Source organism: Ochotona princeps, unplaced genomic scaffold, assembly GCF_030435755.1.
Source record: "Ochotona princeps isolate mOchPri1 unplaced genomic scaffold, mOchPri1.hap1 HAP1_SCAFFOLD_2853, whole genome shotgun sequence".
NCBI lineage: Eukaryota > Metazoa > Chordata > Mammalia > Lagomorpha > Ochotonidae > Ochotona > Ochotona princeps.
Genome location: NW_026697516.1, coordinates 16,494 through 30,000, shown reverse-complemented (window position 1 = coordinate 30,000; position 13,507 = coordinate 16,494). Strand labels below are relative to the sequence as shown.

Sequence of the window (13,507 nt, the reverse complement as noted above, 5' to 3'; positions counted from 1 at the left end):
TTGCCATTTCTGCTTCCTTATGCGCCCTGGTGCATGTCTGCACTCCATTGTGTATAGAGATCTTTTCTCTTTTCACTGAGCTCTCTCCTCCCCTCTGTGTGTGTGACTCCATTCTTTCAGTAGCTTTAGTACCTCTCCCCCGTCACGTGGTGCTCTGTCGCTGTCTTGCAGATTTGACTTGATCTTCTTATTGAGAGATAAAGAGGACTACGTTCGTGACTCGGCTCTTTGTGCCCATGTCCTTGAGCTCCATGCGGTACGTCTCGTATTCATATATTTCTTATTGGCTATTCGTCGTCGAGCGTGGCAGGACGAAGAAGCTTCTTCAAGAGTTTCCTCAGCTTACTGTTGTGTTTTTCCAAAATCCTCTCGTACGGAGAAGCTAGCTGAGAGATGATTAGTACACCTCTAGTTGTTCTTTTTTCTCTTTGTTCATACGCATCTTACAAAATAGCGTCTTACAGCCATTACCAATATTGGCTCTTCTCTTCTTCTACCGAAAGAAACGGTACTAACTCATAAACATATGTATACGGGTGCAGTATCGTAATATGCTCTACTTAATACAATCTTACTTACCCTATATATATATATGTATACTCAATACCACCTTACTAAGCATGTATAGATACATGCACATATGTATGCTATTAACACCACCTTACCGAGCATATGTATGTATATATGTGCACATATGCGTATTTCACACAAGCCTTCTAGTGAGCATATATGTATTTGCTCTTACGTAGACCGCGTTGGAGTGCTCGCAGTAGCGCACGTCGTACGAATTGATCCATATACATATATGTATATATGTATGTATATAGAATTCTCTTGATAACCCTCTTTGTGTGTCATTCTGGCGACCTCTTACATGAAAATCAATAGAATCTACACAACATCCTTACACCAGTCTGAATAAGGGAAAACTACATATACATATATTTTTATAGACGTACAAGTATGTGTATATACATGTACATTTATAAATATATGTGTAAGTATATGTTTATTATACGTACATACATACATAACATACATACATACATAGCATACATACATAGATACGTACATACATTTATATATATATATATAATCCTCCCAGTAGTGCATGAGCCATATACTTGGTGTGTATGTATGTATGTATTCTGTAATTGGTCCGTTGAACTAATTTCTGTTTCTCGGTTCTTTTCAAGGCAATCTGTGATTGCAGAGCAAGAAGGAAAGAGGCCCTAGCATTTATTTGAAGCAGCGCACTACTGGCAGTCTGTATACAGAGTGGAGTGTAATATCTACTTCTCAAGAAATATTGCATGTCTGTGTGTTTTCTACTGCTGTTGTGTCTCTATTATTATGTCTGTGTTTGTCCTTGTGCTCTTGCGTGAATATTCATATATATATGTATACGCAAATACGTATCAGTATTAGTATATATATGCATATACGTATCAGTGTTTATATATGCGTATATATATAAATATATATGACGTATAGTGTGTATATACGTATATATACGTGGGTGTGTATTAGCATATGAATGAGTGGTGAGCATGCACATGAGTTTAATAAAGAAGAACGTACAGGGTAGGTACTACATTTTAATTTTTTTGTACTGCAGCAAAAGCGAGCAGAAAAGACGGCAACAGAAGATATCATACCCTTCGAGGTACTGAGAAATTACATACAATTCGCAAAGATGTTGCCTCCGCCCTTACTCAGTCAAGATGCTCGTGATGCTCTCAAAACATTCTACGTGCAAACGCGGTAAGACCACTCCTCCCTCTCTTATAAAAAAGCTGTGCGTACTACTACTACTACTACAACTCTACTAGTTGTGGTAGTAGTAGTAGTAGTGGTATTACTAGCAGTGAAAGTATCAGTAGTAGTGGTAGTGGTTCTACTAATACTACTACTACTATTCCTAATAGAAGTAGTAGTACTAGCAGTAGTCGTAATAGGAGTAGTAATAGTAATAGCTATAAGCTTCAAGCAGGGGCACTAGTGTTTACGTCGTAGTAGTAGTAGTAGGAGGAGGAGAAAGAGGAGGATGGGGAGCAGTGGCTTTAGACTTCAACACATCACCAGAGAGGTTTCGTAAGACAGTCGAGCAATACAGCTACAGCAATACGAACAGCAGCAACAGCAACACCACCATCTACAGCAACACCACCATCTACAGCAACACCACCATCTACAGCAACAGCAGCATCTACAGCAACAGCAACATATGCAGCAGCAGCAACATCTGCAGCGACAGCGACACCGCCAGCACCAGCTACCGTGCCAGCAGCGGCAACATCTATAGAGCCCCAGCAACACCGATAGCACCAGCAAGACCGCCAGCAACAACAGCACTCCAGCAGCAGGAGCCCTAGCAAAAAGAGGGACAGGAGGAGCAATAGCAGCAAGGAATCGAGGAGCCACGCTAACAGCAACAGCAGCAACAGGAGCAGGAGCACTTTGAAGTGTTACAAGTAGATTGAGAAACTCAGCAAATTTTTCATTTATGGACACAGGGGGACGTTGTCAAAATCAACTGCGACTGAGCCAGTCTAGAGGATAAGTATTCTGTCCATATTATGACAGAGTGGCAAGGCGTAGACAACATCACACAGAAGCGTAGGGCAGTATACTACGACGAGAGCAGCAGAAAGGAAGGAAAGCAAAACCTACTGCAGAGCCTCTACGCCATTCTTCTAGACCTCGCTCTTCTACAGGGGACGGCAGCAACAACAATGTGGACAATCACAACAGAAAAGGAGTACATGCCTTGCGTGCAATACGAAGCGGCGCACCTCGTGTTAGATGGTGTCACCACGTCAGCCGAAAAAAAAATATACAACGAAACGCACACACACATATATGAAGCCATGACTTTGAATGCATGTACATTGGTATGTGTGTATATATGTGTGTGTGTCTCTTTCTCATCTACTCATCTCTCTTTGTTTCTTCTCCTCTCACGTATCCATCTCTCACCTATCCAGCTCTCTCTGACGCAGAGCACGTAGTAATATTGCCACTACATGACGATGTCTACGTACCACTGGATAGATGATAGGCACATGTGGAAAGAGTGTTCTGTGTATATACCCATATATATATATATATACATATGTATATATACATGTGACTGATGTCTGAAAACATATACACATATATAATAAGAGAGAAAAAGAGAAAGAGGGAGAAGAATTATGGGCTAATAATACGTCCTTTGTGAGATGAGGTACGGGTGACGATAAGCCAATACAAAAAAAGATATTTGCACGGGGTTGCCTCGCTTGATACAATGGTATTATGGTTGTGTTTTCGCTGGTGTTGTCTGAACACCGTTTTTTGAGGGTGCTGGTTTCCCACTAGGTCTTCCCTGAGTACTCGAATTGACCTATTCTCTAAATATCTATCAATGTATATATACATGTATATAACTATCCTCATATATATACATAGCATACACCTCTCTACTCACATATCGATAGAAATCCACGTGATGATAGTTTTCAGAAAGACTTCACCTGGGGACTACTCATCTACTACGTACCTAACTATCAAGAGATATATATGTATATATATATCTATCTTTATATATATATGTATATATGCATATGCCTGTCCATCGATACATCCATAGATATATATATACGTGATAGTGTGCCTAGAAGCCTCTTACTGGGGACCACTGGCGTAATATGTCATGCATCAACCCTTCTCGTCTATTTGTCACGTGCTCTAGCCAGCGCGTCCCTTCACGTGAACGCACTCGCCTCGCCAGTGTGTATGTATACCATCAACAGGCACATATATATATACATATATATATAATATGTGTGTGTATATATATATGTATAAAAGTATGTATATAGTGGTCGTAGCATACATGGGGCACACAAATCCCCCCGTATACCTGTTCAACCATTTCCCTGAAGGGACGCTCCATAATCACCTCTTTTACCTCATTTACTGGTAGAAAATAGTCTTCCAGCTCATCTCCGGTACTCATGGACCTACCAGAGGAAAAGGCTATTCATGACTGCCTCGCTGCAGCCCAAGTGCACTGGTATAGATATACGCTCATTACTGGTAGAGTGTATTGATGTGCAAGTCGGTATATGGGCATGTATATGAGCTGGTTGTGAACGTGTGGCTCATGCGCCGGTTTACAGACAGCAAAATCGTGAAGACGGGAGATCGAGAACGAAGAAAATACCGATCACACTACGACAGTTAGAATCGCTCGTCCGCATTTCCGAGAGGTAAAAAAAGTGTACAAAGACAACCTCCCTGCAAGTCGTATTTCTCTGCTTCTCATGTAGCAGTCAAACGTGGCTTTTGTTTACGTTGCGCGTTTCTGTAGCGGCTTTTCCTCAGCATCTACCCCCCACCCCCACCCCCACCCCTCAACACAGACAGACAGACAGAAAGACAGACAGACAACCATACACACACAGACACACATACACACACACCGACACATACGTACAGGCACTTACACACCAGTGATTGGCTGGCTGCCGTCCTCTCATTCGTTCAATGTCCACTCACGAACGCACATACACGAGGGCACAAACCCAGTCACACAGAAAAGCACATATGGGGGGAGTGTGTATGCGCATGATGTAATCGTAAGCTTTCTCAGTGCCCAAGCTTCGTTGCAGCGTCTGTCTTTGCAAGTCTACGTAGCGGGGACCAGCTTTTTGAAAGAAAGGGTCGACTTACTTGAAAGATGTGGAGGTGCTCTTTGCTTACAAACATGTCAATGGTGTATGTCGGCAGACACACACACACACACACACAGAAGTGCTGCGACGCCTCTCTTACGTGAGGAATGTATATAAGCGAACACAGGGAGGGCAGATATATGTGATATATGTATATATATATATATAGGTGTGTGGAGACATCGGTCGCGGATCGACTTTTCGAAGAAGACAGACAAGGACAGAGAAAAGCGGTTGACGATGGCAGAGAGACGCAACAAAGAAACATATCGGTGTTGTTGCTCGTCTTGCAACAGCAACGACGTGGCGCATGTTGCCTCTGGTGCACATGTCTTCGTAGAAGTTCTCGCCTGTAGTGACTACCCGTCGCCTGTTGCACACACACGGGTTTCCTGTAGTACGGACGGCAGCAATACACACCAAGAAACCAACGCATGCAAGCATTACACTACTGCCGCACCACAGAAGGACTGCGAGGGGAGAGGGAGCTAGGCAGGGATCCAACAGCTGCCTTGCTTTGTATGGGGGTGAGACCGGCTCAACCAGCTGTTTTATGTTACACACACACTCTTGACAGCAAGTGCGCACGTGCTGTCCCGGGCGCCTGAGACCTTCTCGTTTTTCTCCGTGGAAACCGATAGCCGAGCTGTAAGACCTAGGAAGTCGTTGAGGCTCTGCCGCTATGTCTGCGGGCCAGTAGACGGCATGAGCAGCATAGGCAACACCATGCCACCAGAAGGCTTGTCTCTACTACGAACAAGCGGTCTAACCGTCGTATGGGGCTGCACTGTTGCACAGCGGGAGGGGGGGAGGAGGATTCTGTAGGACAAGAAATTCATCGTGTGGTATACCCTCAAACTGTGTAGACTTCTTTTCTCGTTAGTTTTTCTGTCGAAGCCCTGCTCTATATGTGTGCGTGTGCGTCTGTGTGGGTGTCTACTGCTGCCTCTATCACGTATGTGGCGCAGCTTTGCTAAGATGGAATTAAGTCCAGTGGCTTCCTCTCGCCACGTGCAGCTCGCAATCGAAATGTTTTCCGTTTCGACAGCAGAAACTGCCAGGCACACTGCTGTTTTCGAAGGTCTTTCTCCCGCAGAACAAAACTTGTGAAAGTGAGTCCCCCTTCTGTGGAAGAGTTGTACATACACCTATATGACAGCTGGAACCCATCGCATCACTCTCTGCATGTATCGCCATTTTTTTCCTTGGCGCTATATATATATAAATAAATATAAACTAGGGCCTGTCGCATTCTCTATCTTGCAGTACATTCTATATGAGTGAATGTGCACGCATCCTCCCTTTACTTACCGTATAGCGTCAATACGCTTGAAGCACCTTCTTTGCAGGATGATGAAGAATCTATGCTAGAAAACAAGGCATTCGCCCTTTTTTTCCAGAGATGTGGAGCTCTCCATCACCTTTTAAATCATGGGACTCTATTGCGGACACCTATGTTTGTGGAGAATGTGTCTTTGAAGATGGTGTTTCCCGGTGGTGCAGGTGTGTGTGTCTAGGTTTCTGTGGATGTGTACACATGAATACATTTCAAAAAGAGTATATCCGCTTTCATAGGCAAAACGCACCAAAATACATATATATATATATATATATATATGTGCGGATATATACATATGAAGAGGGATATAAAAAGACATCTATACATTTATATGTAGAAAGACTGCATTGCGATCCACACGAAGGAAGAGGGGCAGCAACTGTAAAACCGCAATTACGTGCATTGATCACCTTGTGCAGGCAAGCGAGGACGCGAGACTAATCACATTCATTTCTTACAAGCACTGCTGCAGATGTACGTATCCTACGCAAACATCAGAGGGGATGAGAGGCTCCTCTCTACTCTAAGTTTAGCAGAGTCTTAGTCCTCTACGCAAGGACTCTTTCTTCCTATCTCTCTCTTTCTCTCTATATATATACATATATATATAAACGTATATATGTGTAAGTATATACATACGAGTATATATATTTAGAAGTATGTACGTATGAGGGTATATATTTATACATTTATGTATATATGCACCAGGAGGCAAAAAGGGCTACATTGCCGACGGATATTAGTACATACATCATTACTAGTAGTTGGAAAGTGGCAGCCGCATCGGTGTGACAATAGCCTGACACTCGATTTTCCGGCACATACATGTACGCTACCACGTGGAGGGCAGCACTATTAACGCTTTCACATGTAGTACGTGCTATGGGGCCAGCAGGCACTCGTACATCTGCAGGCAACTGGAGATGAGATTAGCGTACACTCATGAAGGAAAGAGAAACTGAGAGGAGAGAGAGAGAAGGAGATGTGTACAGGCGAAGAAACGGCACGTGTTTTTCTGTGTATGCGAAGCGAATACCTAAACAGATGAGACGATTGGGTGTTCTCTCGTATGTTCTGCGTGATTGCGAGCCTAGGGGGCACAATGTACACATACATGCGGTTTCTGGTTCTCTACTGAGTATCATTGTTGCATACGCTCTGGAAAACACACACTGCCCTCGGGGGTTCTGTGCAGTCTTCTACTTTTTTATTACTTACTCCAGATACATTGTAGCATGTACACCAATTCACAGAACAGCAACTGCAACTTTTGCATGCTCCTCTAGAAGAAACTACTGGCCGACATCTCTGCGAAATTTCAGGGCGCGGCTGGCTGCAGTGCATCTGAATTCGACGCGTATACATATATATACATATCTATGTATATATATAATATATATGTAGAGAGAAACAGAGATATAGATATATATATATATAGACATACATATGGATGTATAGATATACATATACATGATGTATGTCTGCAAATGCAGCCGTACGATTTCATTCCGTCTTACGTGTCTTGAATGGTGCGTACACAGAAATGGTACATGTAGACACCGCCATGGGTGTGTGCGCTTGTATGGAGATATGGAGATGTACGCGAGCATGTGTGAGTATGACGGCTGTTGCTGCATGTATTCGAATCGTCCTTTCCCCGTTTTTCCGTTACTCTGCCTGTGCCTGCGTCTGCTAATGACACAATTCTCCAGTAGCAGCTGCTACAAGATCTCCTCCTGTCAGCTCACGCAGCTTGGAGAAGAAGAGAGGGATAGATTAGATAGGTCTGTAGGTGCCTGTATAGATAGAGACTACCGTTTTGCGTTCCTTGAATATGTAAACATGATACTTACATGTATATTATGTCCATGGGCATGTCTTCATACGTATATATAAGTACGTGTGTATTGAAGTGTGCATACAGTTCTGAGGGCCGTCCACATGCCCCACTCATCTCTATGGCGGCAGGAGGGAATCGAGGGGTGTACCCCCTGCGGTTTTTTCAAATGATTTATCGATAAATATACGTCGAAATCTGCGGGCCTCCTGAATGTCTAATAGGGCTTTGTGAGCACATCGTACGAGTTTTCACACACATACACACACACAGGGCACCCTTGTTCGCATACCTACACACTCTTGTACTTGTACATGCTGCCTGTGTATATATATATATATGCATGTTCATGGTGTACACCTGGTAGACCATCACTATCTTGTCGTGCTGCTTGCTACACATGTATAGAGCAGGCCCCATATATTCTTATACGTGACGTACTGTCTGCAGGCCTACAGACTGTTGTACTTCTACGTGCTACATATGCATAGAGCGCGCCAGATGACAAATCTACGTATACATGATGTACTACTTGCAACTCCTCTGTGCTACATACGTGTGAGACTATATGCTCCACGAAATGTACGTATACATAATATGTACCGCTTGCAAGCTTCCACACTAATGTACACCTACGTGCTATATACGTATAAACACTCATATACTCCATGAAAGTTACGTATACATGATGTAATGCTTGCAGGCCGCGACATGCTGTTGTACGCGCATGTGCTACATGCGTCTAACGCTCATATGCCCTGTGAGATAGATGTACGTATGCATGATGTGCATACACACTGTTGTACTCGTACGTGCCATGTATGGGTGAAACCTCCCATGCTCTACAACATATACGTATACAAAGTGTACGTACACACACTGGCTTACTTCTCTGTGTGCTGCCCATGTATGAAATTCACGTCCGCAACGAGAGAGTGATTCTCTCTTACGTATACATGGTGTACCCATCCACGGTTGTACTCGTGTGTGTGCTATATATGTGTATGAAAACCACACGCTTGGGGTCTCCTGTACGTACACATGCGTATGCATATTCGTATGAGAACGTGTCGCACACTCACACATATACATGTCGGCAGGCTTTTTTCGGGGAGTTTTGTGTATTCCATCTTGTTCTGCATATGTAAAGCCCTTTCCTCTATGTTTTGTATCCGTCTGCAGTTGCGTTCGTAACACTCAAAAGTAGTGTGAGGAGCAGAGACATGTTCTTCTTCCTGCATCTGCAACGAAACCTTCCTTGTACTTTCGCATACGTGTGCAAGTGTGATTTTTTCTCTGAAACACAGCATGCAGAGAGAAATATACTTGTGCTTCTTCTGCGTATCCCGGTCCCTCAGTTTGACGTTTTGTGTGCATTTGCACTTGCATGTGTCTGTCTTACAAAAATAGCATGCAGAGGAGGCAATCTTAGGACGGCTGCAGAAAGGACAGAGGACTCAGAGAAAGAATCTACTGCGTGACTTGCAGCTTCAAGGTTTTGATAAGGCCATACTTAGTAGGTAAGGTTTGATGAGCAAACTTTGACTGACTGAGAAGCATATAAAGAGATAACAGACAACTGCGCTGCTGCTGATAATAGGCTATCTCCAGGAATTTTGCGCTTTCTCCTGCAGAGACAACTCGTACTCGTACCTCTACTACTACTTTACTACTACTACTAGTGCTGCGTGTGTTGGTATGGTACTACGGCTGCTTGTACTACTCTTATACTGGGTGTATCATACTGCTGGCTCTACTGATAATACGAGTGCGTCTCTTATACTGCGTGTATCATACTGCTGGTTCTACTGATAATACGAGTGCGTCTTCTATACTGTCGTTTCTGCTCCCACTATTAAGAGTACTCCCACTACTACTACTAGTGCATCTGTGCTGCTATGCAACAGCTGCTGCTACTAGTAGTAGTAGCAATAGGAGTAGTGTTGCTGAGTGTATCATATACCGCTGCAGCTGCTAGTACTATTACAGCTGCGTGCGCGCTATAGAGCAGTACTGCTAGTGCTGCTTCTGTTTGCACGGGATGGCATAAATGACGCGACTTGCTGATGCTTCTGAGTATGAGTCCCTATTTCTGCTACTAGTCTCACTTGTCGTGTTTCCCCTCATAAGACGTCCCTTCGTTCATTCTTGTTGGTGGTGGCCTCTTCGCCGCTACTACTGAAGCAGTGCGCCACCCTTCTGCTGTCACTGCTACTGCTGTTGCTGTCGTCAACCGCGCAGGTCAATTTTCGATTGTGTTGAGTGTTCCTGTTCCGTGCGGTTGTTATCAATTCCCGGCGGCCAGCTTCTTCGGCTTTTTCTCGAGAAAGAAAGAAAAAGCGTATTTATTGCAAATGCTGCCGCTGCCGCTTCCACACATGCTACTGACTGCTATGTGGCTCTTAGTGTTGTTACTCGGTGCTGTTGTGTGGTTGCAAACGTCGTTTCTGCAGAGCCTTGTCAATTCTCATTCGTAGAGGCGATCTACAAGAAAGAGGAGATCGCTCGCTACGTAGGCCATGATTCAAATGAACGGGCGTTCGCTTTTTGCAGTTTAGCACACTAAAAGAACCATGCGCGCCATACAGGCACAAGACGGGAAAGAAGGCGGCCGCAGACAACTAAAGTAGAGACCAACGCCTCTGAGGGACCACTTCAGCCAGGAACAGAAAGGCGTAGAAGCAAGGAAGAAAGAAGTGAAGGCAGGAGTAGAAGAATTTTTTTTAAAAAAAAACAGCTAACGAAGAAATTCACCGGTAATGCGTACGGGGGTGGATAACAAACTACATTTCCAAGAGGGAGGCATAAAAGGGATGAAAGGACCCGTGCACACGTAAATATAGTATGTAGGCGAACAAGTAGGAATACTACTGTGCAGGTGTGGACGCGACGGTGATACATTTTTTTTTCCCGTTAAAACCTTCCCTCAAACGAGGCCTCTTGCATATGTTTGGTCTTGACATATATTCGTGGAGCTATCCTTCTACTCCCTCTCAAAATTTTGATTGGAGAAGATATACATAGAGGATTTAATGGATAAGCGTATTTCTGTAAACGTTGCTACCTATGTAAAGTACGCTGTGTAAGTCCTGCGCGTCTAGGTTATAATGCACTGTGTATACGTAAACGTACACAGGATTCTAGGCACGCGGATATAGAGGGTGAGACAGAGAGGAAGAGATAGAAAGCAGGATACGCCTCTTTGTGTAGAGGCATGCCTGTGTGCACATGCAGGCTTCCGAGGGCCGCAGTGATCTGTTAACAAAAGAAGGCGCGTTTCGAGTTTTACCAACCCGCGCTTCATTAGCTGGACAATATGTTACGTGTCGGCGCGCCCGTGGGTGGTAGAGTGGGCATGCAGACTATCTCACGTGTCAATTTAAACGGCGTCCACAGCGTTTTTTTCGCGTGTCCCAAGCACAACGCGCTGGCTTCATGATGCAGTGTAAAGGCACGCAGAGCCATGGTCGCACATAACAGGGATCCCCTTATCTTCTCTTCCAGTTGAGCATTCGGAGAAGAAAGCGTGCTGGCAAAAAAAAAAGGTCTCATTGTTCGTGTTTTAAGGCCCCTCCACTACACACGCGTACCACCCTGCGTGTACGCCTTTCAGAAAGAAGCCGTCGATGTGCGCGGCCACGCTCGTAGAATCACGAGACAAAAAAAAATGGGAGATATACGCGTGCAATAGCACTTGTTGTGAGGTGGCGTTTCGTTACAACGCAGAAACCTCCTCTTTATCCACGTCGCCGTGAGACGCGGCACCTGATGGGGGCTTTCTAATGAGTTGCGAGAAACGGATGCCCTGCGCTCTCGCGTGGCAAATACTTGCTATACACCCAATGCGGGAGGCTGACCCAATACTGGTATACAGTCACATTTCTTACCGGATTGTATTTGAAACTTAGACAGCTGAAAATGCGGATTGTTGTGCTCCAGTTCCATATAGGTCAGGCAGCTCCCTTCAAGATAGTCGTACACACCCTACCTGTTATTCTCGGATCTATGTCGGCGTGTCGCCTTCATAAACTTGCGAGCCGCATAGGGCGTCAACAGTTTGCACGTAAACGCTGTAGATGCCGTATATGACAAGTTCTTCGCGCGTGATGATGGCCAGGTTTTTCCCAAAATCAAGCGCACTGCCAGTATGGAAGTCTGACTGCGTATCAGCACACCGGTAGAGGTACAGAGTACTTCCCACGCGACGACATGCGCGTATGAGGTAAGTCTATGTAGTACACATCCTTATGTGGACTTTGTGGAGTTACCGCAGACACAGCGCAGTCGCAACAGCCTGCATGGCCGTAAAAACCAGGCATATACCGAGGATCTCCGAAATTCGTAAGATAGCTTCGCACCAGAAGAAGCGCTCCCAGCTGTTGTCCCTGTTCCAGCGAGAGTGTAGAACCTCCAGAGGAAACAATCTCCTTCGCCAAGCAAGAACGCGTACCTCGTCAAGACGAGCAGCACATTCAACTATGCACGGAATGGCGGGAAATCCCAACAACTATACACACATATAGAGTATGTCTTGCGATCACCATTGCAAGGTACCCAAGCAATGCCCTCTGCGACGCTGTACAATGCGATTCTTCACCCCAGGTCTGAAAAAACCTTTTCTACAAGTCAAGGACAAACCCAGGGATATGGCACGGGATCCGAAAGATTTATCGTGAACAGTCTCAATGTCACATGTCTACGAGCACCGTGGTGAGAGAAAACTGACTGTTTTCTTCTTGACTGCCACGCATACGCGCGGAGCAGAGCGGAAAGGACTGCGGAGGAAAGACCTGAGAGACGAATTCCTGTGCGAGAGACGATTCACCTTGCAGAGCATATGAGAAATGAAGAGAAACACCCAGTCGCCCAGCATCCCTGTGCGCAGACACGTCGCACTAGCCTTCAGCATCCTGCGTTCTGAAGATGTCTCACGCAGAACGCTCCGCATATCCTGCTTTCAGTTCAGACCTCATCTACTATAAACTACGCGTCGGGCGCATGCCGGGGCGGCGGTATAACGTCGTGTTCTCTACACAGAGGGCGTCCAAATTGATTCACTAAATGCGATGACATAGAGACACTTCCAAAATAAGTAGTCTTCGCGTGCAGTTGTTGCCCTCAGCTAATACCAACGCTGAAGTGCAGTACGACCGGCCACAGACCTTGTGGGTTTTGTGCTTTAGGTGCTGTCCGTCTTTTCTTTGAGGCATCGCTTCGTCTAGAGGCACCTTTGCCACCTTTCGTAAGATGCACTGATGCAATTGACCGCTTCCAAGATTGGACCATTAGCGCTGTCGTCGCCTCCTTCTGAGAGCGGTTACGGTGAGACACACTCCAGAGCACATGACTACTACCATGTGGTCTTTCATATGCGGTCCTTAGTGCGGGTGGTGCTTTCCAGAAGTAGGCATGCATGAAAATGGGTGGCACGTATCCACGTATCGACGACACACAGAGCGCACTGACAACGTAGCCCAATGTGAGTGTGATCAAACCCCCGTAAGACATAAAAGTTCATCCTTCTGCGGTGTGCCAGCTGAATCTTCCAGCCGATAACACGTTTTCTCGCAGCGGCCCCGGTTTTGCCTACAGTGGACAAGATCATGTCCG

General features: G+C 45.1%; 1 protein-coding gene across 1 annotated transcript in view; it reads left to right on the top strand.

Annotated features, from left to right (window-relative positions):
• Positions 1–10,420, top strand: part of LOC131479003 (DNA replication licensing factor Mcm5-like) — a gene marked incomplete at its 5' end in the record, with an annotated part of 22,381 nt that extends 11,961 nt beyond the window's left edge. Inside the window, 6 exon segments of the mRNA XM_058659656.1 lie at positions 172–256; positions 1,619–1,764; positions 4,167–4,256; positions 5,690–5,837; positions 9,308–9,417; positions 10,351–10,420. Coding sequence (XP_058515639.1) covers positions 172–256; positions 1,619–1,764; positions 4,167–4,256; positions 5,690–5,837; positions 9,308–9,417; positions 10,351–10,420 — 649 coding nt within the window.
• Positions 10,421–13,507: the final 3,087 nt, after the last annotated feature.